The 25,289-nt window shown below is 41.6% G+C and overlaps 1 protein-coding gene across 1 annotated transcript in view; it reads left to right on the top strand.

Moving 5' to 3' along the window:
• Positions 1-25,289, top strand: part of nosip (nitric oxide synthase interacting protein) — a 58,807-nt gene that overhangs the window by 10,150 nt on the left and 23,368 nt on the right. The window contains exons 5-6 of the mRNA XM_073462231.1: positions 16,074-16,209; positions 19,301-19,446. Of these exons, the coding sequence (XP_073318332.1) occupies positions 16,074-16,209; positions 19,301-19,446 (282 nt within the window). The remainder of the gene's footprint in view (positions 1-16,073; positions 16,210-19,300; positions 19,447-25,289) is intronic.

Raw genomic sequence — 25,289 nt, 5'->3', positions numbered from 1 at the left:
CGTTTTGTTGTTTCCTCAAATGTTGGAGGTGGTGGGCCATCAGGTATCTGATTGGACCAGTGGCCTGTGGAATGTTTGTCTTCACCACCTCAGTAGCTGTGTGATATTGGCAGGCAATAACTGTGATGTTTTCAGCTTCAAGGAATAGAACAGATATTTGCAACATGAGGAGATGGTGGTGGATGAATGAAATTACAATTGTCCTCACAGAATCTCTGTACAGTCAAATTGCTATGATGATTGCTATAGACTGATTGATTGTCTTTGCTTGCATCCATGATATGTTGAAATGTTATAGGCCTACTGCATATTGAGAAAATTTAGATTGGTATTGTGCATCAATCGGGAGATGGGGACCCTGATTTCGCACACTGTTTGGGGGCCCCTGCCTCTACTGGTCTAATGTACCTTATATCGCATAATGAGATACTCCATACAAGGGATGAACAAAAGTCACTATTCTTACTTTTTTCCATCACACTCGGCCAGTGTAATCCATATTGGATTAAACATTCTTTTCTATGGATATTGCAAACTCTCATATTGTCCTAAGGCATGGATGTGTGCAAATAGATTTGAATTTGTTTCAACTTTAGTTTTCCTGATCTTCTTCAGACCCTGACTAATGCATGTTCTCACTGACAAGATAATTTTGGCTCTTCAACTCTGAACAAACATTCATATGACCTTGGTTATACAATATTAGTAAAGACTTGACATTTGTTATTCCACTTGCAGTTTATACCTTGCAGACTGATTTATCTGGTGGTATAGAGCTACTGGTAAAGCTATGCTTGAGCAATCCAAATACACCTTCTTCAAGACATCTACCAGCTCACCAGAAGCAAATGCGCCGCTGCGCCATGCGCTGCTGCCACCGCAGTTCCTGTAAAAAAAACTCGATAGCTTTGGCAGCTTTGAAATAAACTCCTGCCTTTGGTCCCTCTTCTTCTTTTTCTGTGACCCGCTTTCGTATATTCGCTTCATTTCTCTCGATTTATCTCTTCTCTCTCTTACAGCTATTTACTGTTTTGGATTTTACGCCGTAATCATTTCCGCATACGTGTAGCGTGATGAGCGTGATGCGTAACATGGAATAGTCCATGTAGTGCAGACTGAAAGGGGGTGCACGGTTGGCAGAAAGACCGTCAAAACATGAGTAATTGATCAAATTAGACATCCCGATGCTACTATTATGAAGAGATTTTTATAAAAACAATAAAATATGGGGACAAAATATAAAGAGGGCATTTTGGGGGCCCCAAAGGGCCTTTTATGGGGCCCGGGGCTCCTGCCCACGAGCAGCCAGGTGGCAAATGCCAGCTTGCCAAAACCAAGTTGTTCAAGCTGGGTTTGTATGGAGAGAGAGTCCTCCCTGCATACACTCTGTCTGTCCGCTCTCTCTAGCCCAGAGATACAGCTGTGAGCCGAAGGAGTCGGTGTGCTTAAAGGGGAAAGTGCAGCTGGCAATCCCCTCACTGCTGCCAGCAACACAGTCACACCAGCACACATGTATAAATGCTCACTATGGCATAGGGTACTTGCATAGGTTACGGCGTCAGCTCTGTGTATAGCCTATGTGCTAGTCTCCTTCTGCTCTCTGTGGTCACTTATACTTTGATTTAATACAGCTAAACTCATAGGATAGTTGTTCTCATTTACATATGGTTTTTAGTTTCTGTTGTCAGACAGTGCGAGTATACAATAGGTGATAATAAGGAGTTTGAAGCGGATACGCTGGGGGATGGGGAGCCAGTGGAGGTTATGAAGGACGGGGGTGATATGGTCACGGGTGGGAGAGTGTGTGAGAAGACGAGCAGCAGAATTCTGGATATTTTGTAGTTTCTTGAGTGTTTTGGATGATGTTGATGAAGGTTCTCATTTATCCAGGTCATGGTAATTCTGAGTGCTGTATCGTAGGCAACTGGACTTGTTTCAGTTTCTTGAAGACGTTTCACCTCTCATTCAAGAGGGTTCTTCAGTTCTAACTAACTGGTTTGCAGACTTTTCAAATCTGTGTGGGTGTTTCCTTACAGAGTCGTTAAGGACACATGTGAGTTCTTGAGTTTCAGAGATGTTAGGGCCACTTGTGGGTCGTTGAATTAACTGGCCTTCATGTGGGTTGCTAGGGCTAGGTGAGCCCAGGTGTGAATGGTTGTTAAGCTGTCTGGGGAGAGAACTCAGTACTGCATTGTAGGTGGGTTATAAGTAATGTCGTAGGCCACCTCCTCTGTTCAAAGACAGTTGTTCCAGTTTGACATAGATGGATTCTTTTACTCCTCTTTCAAACCATCTATCTTCTCTGGCCAAGATGTTTACATTGTTGTCCTCAAAGGAATGCTTTTTCTCCTTCAGATGTAAGTAGACAGCAGAGTCTTGACCTGAGGAGTCGGCACTCCTGTGTTGTGCCATTTGTTTATGGAGAGGTTGTTTTGTCTCCCCAATGTACAAATCTGTGCAGTCCTGGCTACACTCTCCGTTTATACCTGGGTGTTTTGTTCTTCGGATTGACAAGTTTCTGCCTCAGTGTGTTGGTAGGTTTGAAATGACGGGATTATGATTTGTTTTGGATAATGAACCGTAGATGAGACTATTGCAGTAGTCCAGTCTGGAAGTGGTGAATGCCATTGCTCTCTAACCACTCATTCTCTATCAAGCTAGCCATGAAATTCATACTGCAGCTTTGTTGTAATTCCAAACTATTATTTCAATGAATTATCTCCAATCAGAAAAGTCATCTTTAGCACTATTTCACCGTTAACGTTTAACATTAAGGAGTATGATAAGCTTGTTGTCACGGAGAGTAAAAGAGGGCTACATTGTTTATTTACTTTCCAGCGTTCCATCTTAAAAATTAGGTAACCAACCTAACATGCAGATGACACTCAATATATTCCACCATGCTGTCTTCTGCTGAGCTGCAGAAAGATGCTCTGATGTATATAACTTATCTTTCAATCTGCTATATTACAACTGTAGTGACAAACTCTAGCTGGTGCGCTTACACCTCTCTAACATGAGTAAGATGATGATGGTTGTCAGGGGAGATCAAAATACAGATGTCTCTCCTTTCAGATGACGCCATTAGATGGCGTAAAAGTCGTGGCACGGGGCACGGCAGAAAAGGTGGGGGGACTTTTATTTTATCCAGCTGATTTTGCATTAGTTTATTTTATCCAGCTGATTTTGCATTAGTTGCAGTGCGCACCAACAACCACTAGGTGGCACATGTGAGCAGTCCAGACTACAGTGAACACATCAGGGCCCTGAGTTTCTGTCTTCTTCCAGTGCGTCAATTCATACAGCACGCCAGCGCTGCGGAACCAAAAGAGGCGTGACATCCGTGTTTTTTTTCAATGTGTTTTTCCTCCAGTTTCCACCTGTTAATCTAAACATGTATCCGGTGACTATTTATATCATATGGATGCAGTTATAATGTGTTGTGATTGAGATCTTGAGCCATCATGCATTGTGGAAAGTAAATTACATAATTACATAATCGGCATCCATAAACAATGGACCCTCGGTTGGGAGGGCTCACAGTCGCCAGAGACAGTAACACAATAATGGAAGGTGACAAAGACATGTGAGTTAAAGTTTTTTGCTCTGAATTGTGTCACCAATCATCCAATTAACTGCAGGATCCACCTGGCTGGGACAGACGCTGTTTTTCCGACAGAAATGTGACGAAGAGTATAACTGCGGTATCACTTCTGCTGCGGCTCTCTACCGGATCAGAACAGCAGAGAAACTTTCCCCCCTCTCCGCATCTGTAACTTTCATACAGATGGTGATGCGGAGAATCGGCGCATGATTCCCTCACTGAAAGGGCCATGTGAATGGGGCTCAAGTATTGAGTGCATAAATGAACATACTTTTCAGAAGGTCAACATTTCTGTATTATAAATCCTTTTTTTGATTAGTCTTATGAAATATTCCAATATTTTGAGATACTGGATTTATGATTTTCATGAGCTGTAAGCCGTAATCATCAAAATTGAAAAAAAAATTAGATTGAAATATTTCACCATATGTGTAATGAATCTAGAATATATGAAAGTTTCACTTTTTGAATTAAATTAGGGGAAAAAATTGGCAAATCCATGATACTCTTATTTTTTGAGATGCACCTGTAGAGCGGGGAATTGAGATCCGATCACAAGAGGGCACTGAAGATGCATGTCAAGTCATATGTTAGTGCCAGGTGTGAATTGGTGGCCTTGAAACTGTCCACTTGTGATCGGATCACTTAGGACAGATGGTAAAACCAAAAGTTGAACAGCCACTCAGAATGCACCTGTTGACCTGTTATATCCGCCCTAACATTAGTTAATTACAGAACCCTACAAAACTCAGATTATAACTTGAACCCTGATGTGAGCTTATGGGAAAAAGCATTTTGGGCCACAGTGCGTCACATGACAATGTAATTACATGTCTTGGCCTCTATGAAAACTGGCTTTTAAAGCCTGGCACTCTTCTTTGGGGCTTGGTGCATACGTCACACCAGGTCAGCAGGTGACCACAAGACTTAAACCTCCTAAAGAATAAAACAATTGTTGAATCGCGCCTGCCTTCAAATCACAGTATGGTGTCACGCAGAGCTGAACACTATTATCCCCTATGGCGGAACAGTGTTGTAAAGGCAAAGTTAACGATCTGGTCACTGTGCGTGGATGTTTGCAGGTGTGTGTGTATATGTGGGCTAGTAGAGAGGAAAGAGAGAGGGGAGAGAAGGAAAAAGACCCAACCCTTGAAGTGCAGCAAGGAGGTAATGACCGTGGAGAGACACAATATTAACTTTTCTATCACCTACTGTATGCTCAGATACTATGGTAAACCTCTTTCTTCACGTTGCGCTGGTGGTGATTAGAGTGTCTGTCCACCTTGTTAATCCAGCTCTCCACCTACCTGTATCAGGATGATGTTATAGGGCTGTACCCGACTATTTGTCTTTTTTCAGTTTAGAACCACACTAAAGTTCTTTGTCAGCCTACATCAGTATGTTTTACCTCCAGCCTCAGACTCCCGTCACACTTGCATATTTATGGTTCCCTTTATATATAATTTGTCATTAAGCTCTTATCCCTGGGCATTTTCGTAAGCTTCTGTGTTTTATCCTTTTTTTGTGATGTACTCTGACTGACTGGTTCCTCAACTTTCAGGGCCCAGCCCTTGATGTGCCAATGTTTTATTTTCAGAATTGGGATGTCATTTGTTTGTTTGTTTAATTTTCAGATACATTTTCAACATACATGAATATAACTGTGATTATAACCATAAAACATCAAACACAAATGTAATACTAAAATTGGTCTGAAATCACACATTTTATTGGCGACCCATTAAATTTCCCGAAGACCCACTCAAATGACCACCAGCAGGTCCTGGGGACCCACTATATTGAAAACCTATCAACATCACTGCATTGTTTTAGCAGTGTTTACACATGTGTCCTGGGCTAGATTGAAGGACCATCAACTCAATGGATTTCCTCTGTGAAACAAGAAGAAGCCACATTAACAGACAGAATGGATTACACACTAATTTCCATGTGGCACACTGTAATACAAGTTGCATTTGTGGATTCTCTTATACTGTCAATGTTAGGAGCAGAAGTTTGTGAACACACCGTCTGTTTCAAATAAGCAACTCATAACTGCTATATCCCCAGACCCCCAAATAGCACAAGTGCTGAGTGAGAAGGAATGTGACGTTTGCGAGACAGCTTTGGCAAATCCTAAATCACTTGTGCCTTCTTGTAAATGTTGCTTTAAATTGCAATACATTAAGTCTCTCTCTGAAAAAAAGTTACTTTGGAGTTACTACTCATACTCTAGAGTTCATAATGCCACTGCTACAAAAACAGATTTCTTAACCTCTGCTCGACTGCATAACAGCTTTACTAATTGAGATATGAGTATTAATAATACTAATAGTATAATAATAATGATAATTAACGCTGCAAGCAGCGATAAACGGGCCCTCGCCCCACGTACGTCGGGCTGTGGCGCCGTCGGAGGACACGCAGCCAGATGTGTGCTCGCCCGTTGTCTGTGGAAAGGTTTCTACCTAACTGGAATCCGTGTCACTGAAAACACAACAGTGACATATTCAGTGACTTCCTGTGTCCAGTGGGTGGCGCTATGGATATGACACAGTATTGATGCAGAGACGTATTCAGGGCGAGCCCCTCTACATGTGTGAGCAATTTGATGCAGATGGGAAATTGTATGTTGAAGTTATAAGGACTTCCTGCGTGATGGCGAAGGATCGACTTTGAAGGGAAATGGCAAACTTCCTGTTGGACTGAGGGTATGTGTCCAAGAGGGTTTTTTGTGCGTCTGGTCATGATACATAAGCGTACCGAATTTTGTTCATGTATGTGCATGTAGGAGGCGGGGCTTCAAGTTTGAAATATTCCAGGGGGCGCTATGGAGCCATCTTTTCACTTAACACAGTATTGATGCATAGACCTATTCAGGGACAACCCCTCTACATGTGTGACCAATTTGGTGTAGATGGGCCATTGTATGCTGAAGTTATAAGGACTTCCTGCGTGTTGGCGAAGGATCAAAATTGACGCCACTGCCACGCCTACCAAGCACAACGCAGGCTGTTGAAGGTATGAGGGTGCTACTGAGCGAATGTGAAGTCTGTGGTGTTAAATCTGTAGGACGAGTTAGTTAAAGTACGAGGCATAGACATTTGGGTCTGTACAGAATGGGAAAAGCCATAAGGGGGTCATCGAAATTCACAGCACCGCCACGCCCACCAGGTATATCGAAGGCGAAAGCTTTTGACAAGGTGTTATCATCAAGGTATGAGGATGATATGTAGTGACTGTGAAGTCTGTGGTGTTAAATCTGTAGGACAAGTTAAATAAAGTACGAGGCATAGAAATGGGTACGTACAAAATGGGAAAAGCCATAAGGGGGGCGTTAGAGGGCACTACTGCTCCGTTGGACTGAGGGTATGGGTCCAAGAGGGTTTTTTGTGCGTCTGGTCATGATACATAAGCATACCGAATTTAGTTCATGTATGTGCATGTAGGAGGCGGGGCTTCAAGTTTGAAATATTCCAGGGGGTGCTATGGAGCCAATTTTTTACTTAACACAGTATTGATGCATAGACGTATTCAGGGCCAGCCCCTCTACATGTGTGACCAATTTGGTGTAGATGGGCCATTGTATGCTGAAGTTATAAGGACTTCCTGCGTGATGGCGAAGGATCGAAATTGACGGTACTGCCACGCCTACCAAGCACAACGCAGGCTGTTGAAGGTCTAAGGATGCTACTGAGCGAATGTGAAGTCTGTGGTGTTAAATCTGTAGGACAAGTTAAAGTACGAGGCATAGAAATGGGTACCTACAAAATGGGAAAAGCCATAAGGGGGTCATCGCAATTGAACGCACTGCCCCGCCCACCAGGAATAACGGAGGCGAAAGCTTTTGACAAGGTGTCATCATCAAGGTCTGAAGATGATATATAGTGAGTGTGAAGTCTGTGGCGTTAAATCTGTTGGACCAGTTAAATAAAGTACGAGGCATAGACATAAAAAAAAAAAAAGAATGGGAAAACCCATAAGGGGGGTGTTAGGGGGCACTACTGAGCTGTCGTGGCGCGCATGAGGGCAGTTGTGGTATCAAATTAACGTACTCATGGGTAAGGAGCTACGGGCCAAATTTGGTGAGTCTGCGAACATCCTAAAGTCCCGAAAAATGCGTCGGAAAAATTAAATCCGCCGCACGCCATTCAAGATGGCCGACTTCCTGTTGCAGCTAAAATTCTGACAAAAATAATTCCAGCCTAAATCCTTGAGACCCATGACTCCTGTAAATTTCAAGACGATCCGAGAAAAAGTTTGCGGGGAAAAACAACGTTAGGTGGCGCTATGGAATCCCCTGGCCACACCCACCCCCAATCATTTTGAGTTCGGATAGCGGCACACCGATGGGCTGTATGTTCCAAGTTTGGTGAGTTTTGGGGTATGTTAAAGCCTCCAAATATGCAGTCGAATGGAAGGAAAAAGAATAATAATAAATAATCCTTACAGATACAATAGGTCCTCGCACGAGATTCATGCTCGGGCCCTAAAAAACTACAAAGATACAGGGAGTTTCAAATACTGCTATAGATGGTGGAGTTTCAAATACCCCATACAATTTATTCATGTGTTTATTTATGGTCTAAGCTAAACTAAGTAAAAATTTAACAGAAAAGCACATTTAGAGCTTAGTTACAATGAATCATCTAACACTTTAAATTTCTACTACATTTTTTTTCAATTTGTGACCATGTGAGAAGTGCAGTGTCCTTATGTAATGTGTAAGGAGCACAGGCTATTTTGACTAACACTCTGACCCAATGTTGTAGAATTGCAACATAGACATAACAAGCTCTAAATCAAATTTGATGAATGTTTTCCAAAATAACTAAATATGTACATGTTCTAGACATTGTAATAAACACAAAAAAAAATATTTAAGGAATTTTACTTACTTGAATCCTGACAAATCCAGTCATGCAAAATAAGGAAATGAGCTCAACGGAAAGTTTGCAGGTAGAGTGAGTTCATGGCCAGATGACCGGACCTATAAACACTTATTCTATCCAATAGCATTGTGAGGACAAACAATAGGACCCATTAACTATGTAAATGTGGTCTTGAAAAAAAAAACATTTGCAGGCCTTTTTTTAGAATTGTTAAAAGTGATGTTGTATATTTGCAACAGTGGGTCTTACAGGGTTAAAAAAGTACGCCCAAATGCGTAGAACTCCCGGCAATATACATGAAGAACAAATAATGAGACAACTACACTGTTTGACCCTACAGACTCTCAAACAGAGGTTTGTATCCATTAGCAATGCAGCACTGCCCTCTATTGGAGAAACCCTGAATTTACAATCAAAAGTGAATGCAGGCAAGCTGTTATTCAATCATTTAGCAATAAAAACACCACCTATTGGGTGATTTGCTCCAAATTTTGCAGAAACCGTCATCAGGCCATGGAACACCATTACCAAAAGTTTAGTGGTAATGGGACCGTATTTCGGCAAGATATGCAAGACTGTCTGTTTGGAACAAAATGTAAGTTGTTATTCAATAACTTGAGTATTCTTTGGAATATCAAAATTCCTATTACAACTTTGTGTCAAGAGGGTCAACAGATGCTGTGTGCAAAGTTTGGTGCAAATCGGTGAAATTGCCTAGGAGGAGTTAGCAAAAGTAGGTTTACGACATTTTGCGAATTTGCGAAAAAATTAGGTAACCGGAAATGGGCGTGGCCTGTATCAGGAGATTCAGCACAATTCACTGAACGCGTGGATATAAGGTTTTTGAATGTGCGATAAAGTATGTGGGAGTTATGAGCCAAAATGCACTGTCCTTGATTATAGCGCCACCTAGTGGTGGAAGTTCACGACGACCATAGACTATAGATTATGTGTTTGCCAAATAAAATCGCGTTTTCGTCCATGTTCAGGTAGTGAAAAATGCGATCATTTTGGCAGAAGAAAAACAAAAAATAATTAAACGGGCCCTCGCAGTCCACGCGGGTCGGGGCGTGCTGCTGTCGGGGCGTGCTCCTTACCCGGACCCATTGCCCCGTTATTGTGCGCGCATGTCTTATTTGATAGCCAAAAACGGTTTTGTGTTGATAATAGCGCCACCTGCTGGTGATTTTTGGTCTGTGAGTTACAGATGCCATAACTTTTTGTCAGAAGGGTCCACAGATGCTGTGTGCAAAGTTTTGTGCAAATTGGTGAAATTGCCTGGGAGGAGTTCGAAAAAGTAGGTTTGTGACATTTGGCGAATTTGCAAATTGAGCTCTGGCGAGAAAATGGGCATGGCCTACATCACACAGTCCAGCTGAATTCAGGGAACACGTAGATATAAGGTTTAACAATGTGCACCATATTATGTGGGAGTTATTAGGCAAAAACGGTTTGTGTTGATGATAGCGCCCCCTGCTGGTCATTTTTGGTGTGTGAGTTGCAGGGGCCGGTCTATACCACCCCTGTCAATTTCATATCCATAAGTGTTATGGTGTGGGCACAGTGCCAAATCTAAAATGAAACTGCCACCAGAGCGCCACCTAGTGTCAGATCGGTAACCCCTTTGTCAGCTGTCCTCGGGGGGGCATTGGCAATGAGTGTACCAAGTTTTGTGTTAATCCGAGCAACCGATGTGGAGATATAAAATACTTCAATTTAAAGAGCGCCACCTAGTGATCATCGCCTAATATTTTGCACAGAGCATAAGGGGCTCAGGTGGAAGTAGTATCCTGAGTTTCATGTCATTTGGACGCACCAATGTGGAGATATGCTCGCAGGTTCCCTGCTCGGGCCCTAATTGAAACTGCAAGCAGCGATGAACGGGCCAGTCCACGCGCGTTGGGGCATGGTGCTGTCGTGGCATGCTGCTGTCAGGGCTTGTTCATGCAACAACTCCGTTGAGGGATCAAAAGTGAAGGAAGTCAAGCTGTTCTTTCGTCATTTAGCAATAAAAGCACCCCCTATTGGCCGATTTGCACCAAATTTTTCACAAACCATCATTGGGCCATGGAACACAATTAAAAAAACTTCAGTGTGAATGGGACTGCATTTCATCAAGATATGGAAGACTGTCTGTTTGACCACAATGTGCAGGAAATTGTTGTTTTATATTTCGGGCGTTTTTTGGACTATCACAATTCTTTTGATAACTTTTTGTCAGGATGGTCCACAGATGCTGTGTGCAAAGTTTGGTGCAAATCGGAGAAATTGTCTGGGAGGAGTTCGAAAAAGTAGGTTTGTGACCTTTGGCGAATTTGCAAATGGAAATTTAGCGCGAAAGTGGGCGTGGCCTACATCACACAATTCAGCTGTATGCAGGGAACACGTATATATACGGTTAAACAATGTGTGCCATATTATGTGGGAGTTATTAGCCAAAAACTGTTTTGTGTTGATAATAGCGCCACCTGCTGGTCATTTTTGGTGTGTGAGTTACAGGGGCCGGTCTATACCACCCCTAATAATTTCATATCCATAAGTGTTATGGTGCAGGCACAGTGCCAAATATTAAACTAGACTGCCACCAGACTGCCACCTAGTGTTGGATCGGTAAAACCTTCAACAGTTATCCTCAGCAGGGCATTGGCGATGAGTGTCCTAAGTTTCGTGTTAATCTGAGCAACCGATGTGGAGATATAAAATACTTCAATTTAAAAAGCGCCACCTAGTGGTCATTTTTTCAAAATTATGCACAGAGTCTTAGGGGCTCATGGGGAAGTAATAACCTGAGTTTCATGTAATTCGGACAAAGCAATGTGGAGATATGCAACAAAAAATAAAATCACTACAAAAACAATAGGGTCCTTGCAGGTTCCCTGCTCGGGCCCTAATAAATAAATAGTAATCATTCGAAAAACAATAGGGACCTCGCAGGTTTCCTGCTCGGGCCCTAATAATCCTTACAGATACAAGTTTTTGGTCACATGACGCGACGTTATGTCCCCTGGCCACACCCACCCCCAATCATTTTGAATTCTAATAGCAGCACACCAATGTGACGTATGTTCTGAGTTTGGTGAGTTTTGGGGTATGTTCAGGCCGCCAAATATGCAGTGGAATGGAAGGAAAAGGAAAAAGAAAAAGAAAAAAAATAATCCTTACAGATACAATAGGGCCTCACACGAGATTCGTGCTCGGGCCCTAATAATAACAACCACCAATGGGTCACCTCTTGCCTGCTCTCACTCCCTCCTTCTCTCCTTGGGGGGAGTGGGGCAACACAGGCTTCGCTTGTTTGGTAACAAACGTGTTTAACAATACCTGTGTATACACTGATCAGCCACAACATTAAAACCACTAACAGGTGACGTGAATAACATTGATCATCTCATCACAATGCGATGTTCTGCTGGGAAACCTTGGGTGCTGGCATTCATGTGAATGCCACTTGACACGCACCACCCATCCAAATACTGTTGTGGACGAAGTACACCCCCTTATCACAACAACACTACCCGATGGCAGTGGCCCCCCAGCAGGACAATGTGCCCTGACACACCGCAAACACTGCTCAGGAACAGCTCGAGGAACACAATAAAGGGCCCAAGGTGTTGACTGGGCCTCCAAATTCCCCAGATCCCAATCTGATCGAGCATCTGTAAGACGTGCTGGAGCAGGTGGTCATAATGTTATGCCTGATCTGTGTATATTGAGGGAGTGGAGCAGCTGATTGATTGCAAAATGTTGGGTTTGCTTTTATGAATTTCTTTTCATTGTATTTTTCATTTTTTTCTCTTCTTTTTTACATGGCAAAACATTACCAGCGGAAATCTTGCTCTTAGTTTTTCACAGGATAATGATATTAAAAAACAAGATGCAGCCTCTTAAAACGTCCCGTTCCTCCATGACGGGGCCCTAACCAGTCAGCTGTTGGTCAGTGTTCAGACCTGGTCGAGTCCTTGACTGGGATGAGTTCCCCCATGATGACGTAGTGAACGTGGGGCTGAGTCGTAACACCCCTAAGTGCCATGTGTGGAAACCAGTTGCAATGGTTTATCTATCCATCAGGAGGAGCAGTGATGATGGAAGCTGAAGCATTACTTCAGCGTGAAATCAGCTGTTCTTACTGTATCATAGGCATACCCTAACCTATACATAATACGTGTGTGAGAGTGTGATTCCCACACAGTGCATATTTAACGATTATTAGGCTACCATATCACGAGGTCATGAATATTATGCTTCACCTTTTTTTTTTAACAGTTCTGCATGAAAGTGAAAGTGATATGGCCAGAGAATTAATGATTTAACAGAAAGGGGAAAAAAATGCTTGAGCGGCACTCGTCTGAGCAGCTGACTTTATCTGCAGTGGTACCAGGACTAACTATTATAGTATAAGAGCCGTTTTCTTCTTTATTATTGCAGTTATATAAATGTAATTTTTCATGCTGCTAGACCACGCTGTCAAGTGCATGCGGAAATCCAAGAGCAAATTAATTTTTTGCCACAGTGAAAATGTTGTTTTTGAAAGGCTAAACGCCAACAAATATGGATTGAAGCAGAATACTTCGTTACAAACGTGGATTTTGGAAATTATTACATCAATCTTTTTTCAATATATTTTGACTTTTGGACTTTTCAATGCTCTAAAATTATTAGAAATGTTTGGATTACACAAGTCGGATGCAATCCTATGCAAAACAAAGACATTTCAGTTGCTGATTTTTTTTCCCGCAAATGTTGAAGGCACATGAGAGCAATTTTTGGTGAAGCAATGATTATATCTAGTCCACCTTGAATGCTCCAGAGGTCATGGGATTTCCCAAGCTGGATAAATACTGCACACATAAACACGAAATGCTTATCTAGCTCAAGGTTGTTAAGTAACATACATAAAAAGTTTCCACGGACAGATTTAGGCTACCTGCATATCTGCAAAAGTCACGTGAAGTAACTTCAGAGTGTTCAAAAGTCCACCAAAAGTTGAAATGTATAGAAAAAATATTGATGTAATAATTTCCAAAATCCACAACATGTCTTACCTCACAAAATATTTGGCTTCAATCCATATTTGTTGGCATTTAGCCTTCCAAAAACAACATTTTCACTGTGACAAAAAACTGTTAGCTCTCGGATTTCTGCACGCACCTGACAGCATGGTCTAAAAGTAATCTAACAGCATGATAAATTAAATTTATATTACTACAATAACAAACAAGAAAACTGCTCTTACACTGTAAAAGTTTGTCCTGGTACCACTGAAGATTAAGTCAGACGAGTGCTGCACATACAGTTTGTTATTAATTCCCTGGCCATATTACTTAAACTTTCATGCAATATTGTTTAAAAACAAAAAGCTGAAGTATATTATTGATGACATCATGATATGGTAGATAATCTTTCAATGTGCTCGGCCCATGATCATTTTTATACTTGAAGTATTCGGTTTAAATATTTCACTGAGTGTGGGTGGTTACAAGACGCATCGGCACGCAGTGGCAGCTGATAAGGGGGTGCAATCAGTTTATAAATGTGTGTTCATAAACATCCTCTGCATATCTTGGGCGGTGAGAGAGGCCAAACAATCATTAGCATTACAATGCATCTTTTTATTCTTACTTAATGGGCACTGGCCATCCCAACAGGTCTCCCAGCCCCCCACACTCATCTGGCGGCTGCAGGGCTGTTGAATCAGATTTTTGTCAGCCTGCATCCACAGACACAAAGAGCACAGAAAGATCTCGAGAGGGGGAGCCGGCACGCTCGCTCTCTAAACTCTGATTGTCTCAACTTGACTGTGCTGATAGAATATACAGTGGGGCAAAAAAGTATTTAGTCAGCCACCAATTGTGCAAGTTCTCCCACTCAAAAAGATGAGAGAGGCCTGTAATTTTCATCATAGGTACACTTCATCTATGAGAGACAAAATGAGAAAAAAAAAATCCAGAAAATCACATTGTCTGATTTTTAAAGAATTTATTTGCAAATTATGGTGGAAAATAAGTATTTGGTCAATAACAAAAGTTTATCTCGATACTTTGTTATATACCCTTTGTTGGCAATAACAGAGGTCAAACGTTTTCTGTAAGTCTTCACAAGGTTTTCACACACTGTTACTGGTATTTTGGCCCATTCCTCCATGCAGATCTCCTCTAGAGCAGTGATGTTTTGGGGCTGTCGCTGGGCAACACGGACTTTCAACTCCCTCCACAGATTTTCTATGGGGTTGAGATCTGGAGACTGGCTAGGCCACTCCAGGACCTTGAAATGCTTCTTACGAAGCCACTCCTTCGTTGCCCGGGCGGTGTGTTTGGGATACAACGACGTTCCGTTTAACTATTTATTTAGAATTGTATCATTAAGCAAGCATGATCATGGACCTTTCTCCACAGTCAGCGGATTGCTGTTACTCTGTAACCCATCGCCCAGAAAAAGATGGAGATATTCACTTTACAATAACAGTTATATTTTTGCAGTTGAGGTGTTGTAACTTCTCATTGGTCAAAAAGGTGAGGAGGCCGTGGTCTAGACTTTGGCTCTCCTTTCGTTGGCAACACGATTCCTCCAATCCGTGAAGACATCGCCCTGTGGAAAGACCCTCCCTCTTCCTTTTCTCTTCCTGTCTCATCCTGCACTGCTCTGCACTACTTTGAGTTCCTCTAAGGCACACTTTGCTATCATTCCACAGACAGATACCGCTCACTACAAGGTCATCATGTGCAGGCAACTTTGTTAAAGAGACAAAGGCAGCTGTGTTCTCTCTCTTATCCTGGCTTGTTTCTCCAATGTCTTAACCCTTCATAACATGGGTCAATGCTTGTATCAATCTCATCAATCAACAGGATAAGTACAGCTCTATATGGGGACATCATTAAGTGAACATTGGGAGTAGCATATGACTGGTGGAGAAAAAAACTTGTATCTCAACAAAAGAGAGGCTAAAAAACTGATGAAACTTTAAAACAAGGTGGTGATGAGCAAAAATGAACCAGGGTCTTGTCTATTTCTCTAATAAAATGTATTCAGAAACCAAATGTGGTGGCCTGTTTAGCTTTAATACCATGCTGTTTGATACCAGCTGGGGAAAAACACAGCCTCCTTTCTCTGTTTTCTCTGGTTATGCGGCAGCAGTTTCAAAAATATTTGTGTTTTTCTACTGAATAGACAGCTCACTTTTATGCAATGGCCATCTTAAAAGTACCACAAAAGTGAAAGTTAGCCTACTCATTAAAGATGCACTATATAGTTTGAGTGAAGAAAATTGTAATCAGGAGAGAAACATATTCATTGGCTGATTTTATGTGCTTTAACAAACTAAACACACTGTCTTTGTTTTCATGACTGAATAAACAATTTCAGAATAATATACGTATAGTATATTCTCGAATTGTAACTATTGAAGCAATAATGTGACTAAATGGTTGCAGTCTGGAGCCCTTGCATCTGTTTCGACACAAATGAATGTAAACTGCAACTCAACAGGTGTGCAGTGGCATAATAGCGCAGGGAGTTTCTAGTTTATCCCTAACCTGTTTGCATGCATGACTCACCTGTGTGTTCCTCCTCCAATTCTTCAGGCTTATGAGAAGCAGAAGCGAGTGCAGAAGAGCAACAGCCAACTTGAGTCCAAGTCAGAGGAAAGGGAGAGGGTGGAGAGGTTTAAAACCAGGGAGAACAGCATTGTGTCCAAACCCATCAACCCGTTCACATCTGGTACGTGTCTGTGGTATTTGTCTTTCAATGTATTGCCTCATGTCTTCTGTCTCTAACAAGCTAATTTTGAAAAAGTGGTTTACATATAAAAAGGAAACATGCGTCCACATCAGAACACTTATGGTCATTGTTACGAAGAATCTCTCTATGCTGAAACACCTGCGCAGTGCATCACAGTCATCATATGGTAAGGAGAAGGACAGACTGGTTGAATTACAATAGGGCTTTCGCACCAAATCGTTCTTGGGCCCTAACTAATAGCAATAGTAGTAGTAGCAGCCACTGTTGAGTATGGGGACAAAACTACAGGAGAAAGAAACAAATACAGGATCAGCGGCCAGAGTCTAGCCATAGAGAAAGGAAGTCCTGGGTACCAAAGGAGGAAAGAGTCTGTGGTCAGGAAGAGGGCAGTCCAGATATCACAGTGAACCAATCTACAGGTGCATCTCAATCATGGAAAAGTTCATTTTTGTTCTGTAATTTAATTAAAAAAGTGAAACTTTAATATATTCTAGATTCATTACAAATAACGTGAAATATTTCACAATATTCTTTTTTCTTTTAATTTTGATGATTACGGCTTACAGCTCATGAAAATCAAAAATACAGTATATCAAAATATTAGAATATTACATAAGACCAATCAAAAAAATAATTTATAATACAGAAATGTTGACCTTCAAAAAAGTATGTTCATTTATTGCTGACCATGGTATTACTCTGCTTGATTGGCCAGCCAATTTGCCTGACCTGAACCCCATAGAGAATCTATGGGGTATTGTCAAGAGGAAGATGAGAAACATCAGACCCAGCAACGATAAGAGCCTGAGGACATTTACATGCCAATAATCCCTTATAGTCATAGTGTCACCTAGTGGCAACAGGAAGTAAAAGGCTGGTCTGTAAGTGACTGCAAGACTTGAATGATAGTGGTCGAACAGCACCTGCTGACCTACCGCGTGCCTTTAAATCACAGTGTGGCATTGGACAGAGCTGAACAGTATTGTCCCAAATGTAGGTGTATCTACCCAAACACTAATGAAGCCTCTTACTTTGAGGTTGCATTAGTGTGTTTACATCTGCCTCGTTAATCCAGCTTGTTTCCTCAGCGTGGATGAATGCCGTTGCCACTGTAGCGTTCTATAAGCAGGCTGATGGTGGCTGTTCTCGGTATCATAGCGGAGGAAACAGCAGAGATGACTTGGGTGTAGAAAGTGGCGCTCAGTGGCGGTCCTTTTCTCTCTGGGGAAATTTTCTAACTTGTGCAGGGAGTGGTGGGGAGGCTGGGTTGCTCAGCATCTCCTCTGGATCTGGAACCTGTTTTGTAAACAAATAAGCAGTCTGTTGGTCATCCTTGCTTTTAGCAACTGCTGCACTGTAGAAAGCTGGTGCTTTCTTCCGTGTTACAATGTGAAAAGCCACGAAAAGTGGTGTGCGTTGCAGTTACAAATTCTCTGACATCATGGCTGCTGTGCCAGAACTGAACTGTGCTCAGGTGCCTATCAGCCAATGGGGAAAATAAGATTTTCAAGTGAGATTCACTGGACCGCCAGTTTTCTTTATTTGCTGGCTTTGCTGGTATGTGGAGACTGCATGTTAGGCTTTTCGCTTTACATACAGGCTTCTCTATCGTTAAGACCACGTGGTGAGGTTCCAACAAGACACATGTACTATCCTGTATCACAAATACATGTCTGGCATTCATAACAAAGCAAACCACTTGAAGGTCCCATATTATACTGTTTTTCATCAATTTCACACAGATGTCAGAGGTCCAACAACACTGTTTTCGAAATGTATTGCCCCAAACCCATCCGTGGTCCTGAATTTCAGCTGTCTAAAAGTCGCTCAAGTGAGCTCTACTGAGAGCAGGCTGTTTCTGTGCCTGCACCTTTAATGCTAATGAGCTCCGTCTGTCAACGCCTGCCTTGCCTGCTACACACCCCTCTCAGGGAGAGGATGCCACTTACGTTAGCAGTAGCATGCGCTAATGTTTACGGTGGATGTATCGCTATGGCTCGCCGAGATGCTGTCGTTCAACCATACCAGTTTGACCCAGAAGGAGAGGCTCAGAAAAATACAGACTCTGCGGCTGCAGCAGGACTCCCCAACACAACCACCCGGCTCCCATCCCCCACTGACCTGCAACAGGTAACATCTAAAAACAGTTAGCGAAAGCTGTGTTTGTCTCCAACACAGTCTCCAAACTCTTGGACACTGTTCGCATAGTCTCTGTCTCCAGTCTGCACATGTTTCCAGACTTTTTACTGTGACAGCCAAGCTCCCTCGTAATATTATTAACATTAAACTTGCTTCAAACGCCATTGCATAGCGGACCGAAGCGGAGCTAACTAGTTAGCCAATTTCAAGCTGACTTCACCATACTCGTAGGCAACTGTAAATACTATCAAAGCGTGGTGACACTTACCTGTGGCTCGGGTGCAGTTGCTGGGTCCAGTATGGTTGGGACTGATTCTTTTACGAGGGTCAGTGTCGAGGCAAAGCCAGCTTTGTACTGACCCTCGTTACTGAAGCAGTCCGATGTGAAGTGGTTAGCACATACAAACAGACTTACATGAACCGTAGCCGGCAGGTTGTCGTTAAAAATGAAACGCAACCACTCGTTACGTAACGAAAGGAGCTGAATCTGAACAGCCTGTAGGAGCTTCGTTTTACCAGTGGGTGGGCTGCAGAGACCATGCGGGACTCGTTTGCTTTCCTCATTCTGGAAGTTGGTAGGCTCAGGGAGGACCAGTTTATATATGTAGAGACCAGAGAGAACAGAGCGTGTTTTTCATAATATGGAACCTTTAAAAAGACATTTGAAGATTCTGCAAGTGATGATGATTTTAATTGTGGACCGACCTCCCCCTTACTAAGGCACCAACTGAGCAAAGCCCTTAATTTTCAGTGGTTGTACTTGAGAATACAATCATGTCTTCATCTTTCCCAATGTATTCTTTTTTATTCTAATTCTTTAAATTTGTCATGCTTCCAGTCATAATTGATACAGTAATTTGTGTAATTTAATGCGTTAGCTTAGTTAAACAGTGGAAACAATGTGTAAAATGCAACTGTTTCTCCGCTCCAGGGCAGAACAAAGGAAGTGAGAAGGGCAGCACAGACGGCTCAGCAGAATCCTCCACTGGTTCAGCTGCCTCTTCCAGCCAGAGCCTGCCCAGTTTCTGGATTCCTTCACTGACACCAGAGGCCAAGCCCACCCTGTTCAAGAAACCAGTGAGTTACTTTTCCTACCATGTCAGGGCACTGGTTGCTAATTCTTGGTCTGAAGGTTACGTGTCTTCCAATGTTTACACAAGGGGATTGAAGGGGAGATCCACTGGCAGCAAAACAGCCCCATAGCATAATACTACCAGCACTATTAAAGGAGCTCAGTCTGATACTAGAGCTACTGAGGTTTCTAACTCCGGAATAACCTGGTTGACACGCCTCGCCTTGGCCAACGCTCTCATACCGCATTGAATGAATGTCCACGCTGTTCCTTGAGTTGCGACACAGTGGATTTATTGCTGTGCATTGTCCATAAACAAAGAAAACAAACAAACAAACAAAACAGCGTCATGAAGAGCGCCTCCGTGCCACAGCGGTCGAAAACCGTTTGCCCTTCCGGGTCAGAACCTGACAAAGAGAGTGAACAATGCCACCTATATGCACCTGAGCTCCCCAGGTGACAGCACAGTGACCCCACACACACACTGAGTGAATTACACCAGAAACCTCAGAACACAACCAAACACATTCAGCTCCTATAAGCACCATGCTTTACAGTAGGTATGGTGTTCTTGAGCAGGGGCTTCTTTCTTGGACAGCAGTGTCTCAGCCCTAGCCATGCAAAGCATTGGTGGTTTTTGGTTGACTCTTGTCCATTCTGACCAATTTTCTCTCAGCAGCAGGTGATAAGTTGCGTTTTCTTCCTGATCATGGTAGTGACACAACTGTGCCATGCACTTTATACTTATAAACAAACAGTTGTTTGCACAGTTGATCATGGGACCTGTAACTGCTTTGAAATGGCTTCAGGTGACTTTCCTGACTTGTTCAAATCAATAATGTGCTTTTTCAGATCAATGCTGAGCTCCTTAGTCTTTTGCATTGTAGTGTCTGTGGCTGAGCCTAATTGGTGTGTCAAACAAGCCATATTAAAATGGGCACAGAAGAGTTATCAGCCTTTATCAATCATAATCACTTAGAAGAAGTTAAGAGGCCATGCTTCAAAGCAAATTTGATTGACACAACTTTCTATAATTGCCAAAATTGATCATTCAAGATGCTGTATGTATATTTTTGACTCAGCAGATTTGGTCACATTTTCAGAAAACCTAGGAAACATTCATTATTGAACCAAACTTCATTAATGTTTCATGTGACAATGTAGTATGTGCTCCACTCATTCCAACACAGAAGAATTAGAGTTGTAGAAATCACTGGAACTCAAGACTGCCATGATATACATTTACAAGTGTGTGTAACTGTTGACCACAACTGTCTCACAACTCATCTGGGTTTTTCTTGGCACCACATAGGGCAGTGGTGGTAGGAACCGCGGTGAAAATTTTTTGATTGGTCATTTTCATAACATTATAAATTCATGCCAGTTAACCACAATTTCAGATACTATAGGCTAATCAGTTAGGTTTATAACAACTCAAAAAGCTGATTGACTGATTTACAGTTAAAGTGCCAAAAATGTGAACTATCCCTTTAAAACAGCAAAGTTGTGTTTTTGTTTTTAAAAAAGAAAAACTGTTCACAGTACACAAATTAAGCCTTTAAACATCACAACCATCGAAATGTTGCCCCATTACAGGGTAGTTGCATTGTGTTAAAGTTTGTCTTTATGAACATAGTTCATAGCCAGAGGCAGAAAACACAGAGCACAGGCTTCTTTTATAATAGCATGATGATATGGGCAGACTACAGAGGTACACGGTATAGACCTACAACATACAACATCGTTCTATTTACAGGAATGAATGTCAAGTCAAGTCAAATCAAATTTATTTATATAGCACATTTCATACGACAAGCGTAAACTCAATGTGCTTCAAAAATAAAAACAAAGATACATTGTATAACATAAAATAAAAATATTACAAAATATTACATATATAAAAAATTTTAGGACATTATAAAAACACACAAGAATATATTATCATCATTTAAAAAGGGGGTTAATAATAATAATAATAATTATAATAACAATTCTTAAAGCAAAGGAGAAAGACAGAAATAAAACACACGCTTTAAACATAACTAAAAGCTTGCGAAAAAAGATATGTTTTTAGTTTGCTTTTAAAAGAGGACGCTGTTGTAGCAGACCGTAGTTCATGTGGAAGAGAATTCCAGAGAGTAGGACCATAGTGGCTGAAAGCGCCATGAGCTGATTTGGAGTTGATTCTAGATATAGTGAGGAGATCTTTATTTGATGATCTAAGGAATCTCTCTGGTGTGTATTCAGTGAGCATGTCAGCAACGTAGGAGGGAGCTAAGCCATTACAACATTTAAAAACAATAAGAAGTATTTTAAAATCAATTCTTTGTTTTACTGGGAGCCAATGAAGAGATGATAAAATAGGAGTGATGTGCTCAAACCTTTTGGTTTTTGTTAGTACTCTGGCTGCAGCATTCTGAATAAGCTGGAGTTTATTTAATGTCTGCTTTTTCAGTCCAGCAAAAAGAGCATTGCAGTAGTCCAGTCTACTGGAAATAAAAGCATGAACCAGCTTTTCAGAGTCTGACTGAGACAGGAAACATCTAACTTTTGATATGTTTCTAAGATGATAAAAAGCAGTCTTAGAAATATTAGAGATATGCCTTTGGAAGGTAGGATCAGCATCTAAAATCACACCCAAGTTTTTGACATGCACACATGGTTTTACAGACAGGAGAGTTAACAGGGATTGAATATTTTGCCTCAGAGCCTTAGGACCTACCAAAAGAATCTCTGTTTTGTCCTCATTAAGTTGTAAAAAAATTTTGACCATCCAGAGTCTGATATCTGCGATGCACTGGATGAGATCATTCACTGGGCTTAGATTATTGATAGAAACAGAAATGTATAACTGTTTGTCGTCGGCATATGATTGATATGAAATATTATGTTGCCGTATAATGGACCCAAGTGGAAGCATGTACAAGTTGAACAACAAAGGACCGAGAATTGACCCCTGAGGGACTCCATATGAAATGCCAACCTCATCAGATTCACAATTACCAATAGACACAGAGAAGGATCTTCCAGTAAGATATGAAGAAAACCAGTTAAGAAATGTGCCTTTAAGGCCTAAACAGTGTTCGAGGCGCTGAAGAAGAATTGCATGATCGACAGTATCAAATGCTGCACTGAGGTCGAGAAGTACTAGAATAGAAACTTCATGATTGTCTGTACTAATTTTAAGATCATTAACAACTCTGATCAGGGCACTTTCAGTACTGTGGTTAACTCTAAAACCGGACTGGTAAACATCAAACAAATTATGGTTTGACAGATACCTATATAATTGTTGGTGAACAACCTTTTCAAGAATTTTCCCCAAAAATGGAAGGTTTGATATTGGTCTGTATTTCTTGAATACAAGTGGATCAAGATTACCCTTTTTTTAACAGTGGTGTTACAATAGCATGTTTGAGACATGAGGGGAAGATTCCAGAATGTAGGGAGGCGTTAACAATCTCAAGGACATCCTCTATCAAACAGCTAAAAACATTTTTGAACAATTTTGTAGGCATTAGATCAAGAGAACATGTTGCAGAACTGAGCTGTTGCACCACATCTTGTAGCTCACTAGACTGAATCAGTGCGATGCTGGAAAGAGTGCTGGCAATGCTGTGTTGAGTGAAAAGAAAGTGGTCACACCCATCAGTAGAGGAAGCCACAATTTTATTTCTAATATTGGAAATTTTGTAGTTAAATTATGTGGCAAATTCATTACATTTCTCTGAAGAGTGGAGCTCAGCAGGAATTGATCTAAGCGGATTAACCAGCTTGTCGATAGTACTAAACAGCACTTTGGAATTATTTAAATTTGCAGTAATAATTGAGAGAAATAATGTTGTCTAGCTATTTTAATGTATTTGTTATATTTACTAAGCAGGTCCTTATAGATACTATAATCAACCAGCAATTTGGTCTTACGCCATTTGCGTTCAAATTTGCGGCAGGTACTTTTTAGTACCCTCACTCTTTCCATATTCCTCCAAGGTGCTTTTATTTTACCAGAAATTAGTTTAGTTTTTATAGGTGCAATATCATCCATAATTTGTGTCACTGAATTTTTTTAATTATTGACCAAATTGTCACATAAGGATAGAGAGGACAAATTAAAACCAGACTGTGACCTACTACACCTAACAGAGTTTGTATATCTAGCAATAAACCTGTCAGATGTCTCTGCACAAATGGCCCGTCTTTTAACTAGTTTTAAGCCAGGTACATATTCAGTCAACACAGCGACATTAAAGAAAATACAAAAGTGATCTGAAATGCCAACATCTAGTATGCACTTTGGGGTTAAGTCAAGGCTTTTAGAAATAACCAGGTCAAGAGTATGACCTTGATTATGTGTCGGCTCGGCAGTGTGAGTCCAAAGGCTGATAATGTGTTGGTGAACTGGTTGGCAAAACAATCAGTAGTATTATCAATATGAATATTAAAATCCCCAGAAATAAGGATTGAGTCATATTCAACAGTAATTTTAGATAAAAGCTCACCAAATTCAGATAAAAAGCCTTTTTTGAGTCTTGGAGGGCGGTAAACTGTGAGAACTAGACATGGGTATACAGATCTGATTATTAGAGCTAAATATTCAAATGTAGAATAGAAACCAAATGAGATGTTTTTACATGATAACATATCTGAAAAAATAGCAGCAACACCACCACCTTTCTTGTTAGATCTGGAACAGTGTGAAAATGAAAAATTAGATGGTGAAGCTTCAATCAGCTCCTTACTACCAGTCTCATCAAGCCAGGTCTCAGTGAGGAGAATATAATCAAGTTGATGTGATTTTATAATATCATTAACAATGAAGGTTTTATTGTTAAGGGATCTAACATTGAGGAGAGCCATCTTAAAGGAGCTTGCCGAGTGAGTAGGAGTGTCCGTTAAGGCAGATTCTGGCCTAGGATGGCTGCAGTTATTCTCTGACAGTGTTTGAGGGTCAAAGCACACAGTGGCAGGACTCACACTGTTAAGACTTGCTGTGTTATTTGGAGAAACAGAGGCCTGGATCGAGTCTTGCTGTGGTGCATATCAGAAAGAAAATGCTATAAACTGAATAAAATTAGTGGTCAACTGATTTGTGCCCTTTCTGTTAGGATGCACACCATCTGCTCTGTATAGGCTTGGATTAGTCCAAAAGTAATCAAAGTTTGAGATGAAGTCATATCCTGCTGCAGAGCAAAAGTTTTTTAACCAGTGATGGAGACTGAAAAGTCGATTACATCATTCTGAGTTTTTAAAGAGAGTTGGAATGGGGCCGGACAACAGACAACATTTTCCCAGACTCTCAATTGTGTAGCACAGGGACTCCAGGTCTGCGTGCAATTTGCTGGAATTTCTAGCCATGATGTCATTCGTTCCCACGTGTGCTAAAACAATATTAACAGTGGGATGTAGGTCAATGAGCGTCGGAATGAGCTAAATCGACTACCTTTCCACCAGAGAGACAATAGGTAATAGCACCAGGGAGAGTCAAATACCTAACGATAGAGTCACCTACTATCAAAATCTCCGGATTGCTGCTTACCGCACTGTTACTGTAGATGGCTAGTTTAGGTGGAAGCTGACAAGCCGCGCTAGCTAGGTCATGCTCAGCAGATTCATCGGTGCAGCCCCCTGGTTGGAGGGACCATGGCAGGGCTGAGATTGTAGACCTGCCGTGGTGTCCGGAGCTCTGGATGTCGGAGCAGGAGCTCCATCGCTGCCCTCCGGTGACAATGTACACACTCGGGGGCGCTTGTCAGATGGAGAGACGGCAGCGGTGCTAGTGTTGCTGTCAGAAGATCTCAGCCTTTTGGAAGCACCACTAGCTCTGAGATTTCCTTTGGCACAAACTCAC

The sequence above is a fragment of the Pagrus major genome, chromosome 24 (genome assembly GCF_040436345.1).
Source record: "Pagrus major chromosome 24, Pma_NU_1.0".
Classification (NCBI taxonomy): Eukaryota; Metazoa; Chordata; class Actinopteri; order Spariformes; family Sparidae; genus Pagrus; species Pagrus major.
Note: the sequence above shows the minus strand (reverse complement) of the source record. Positions and strands in the feature narration are given on the sequence as shown.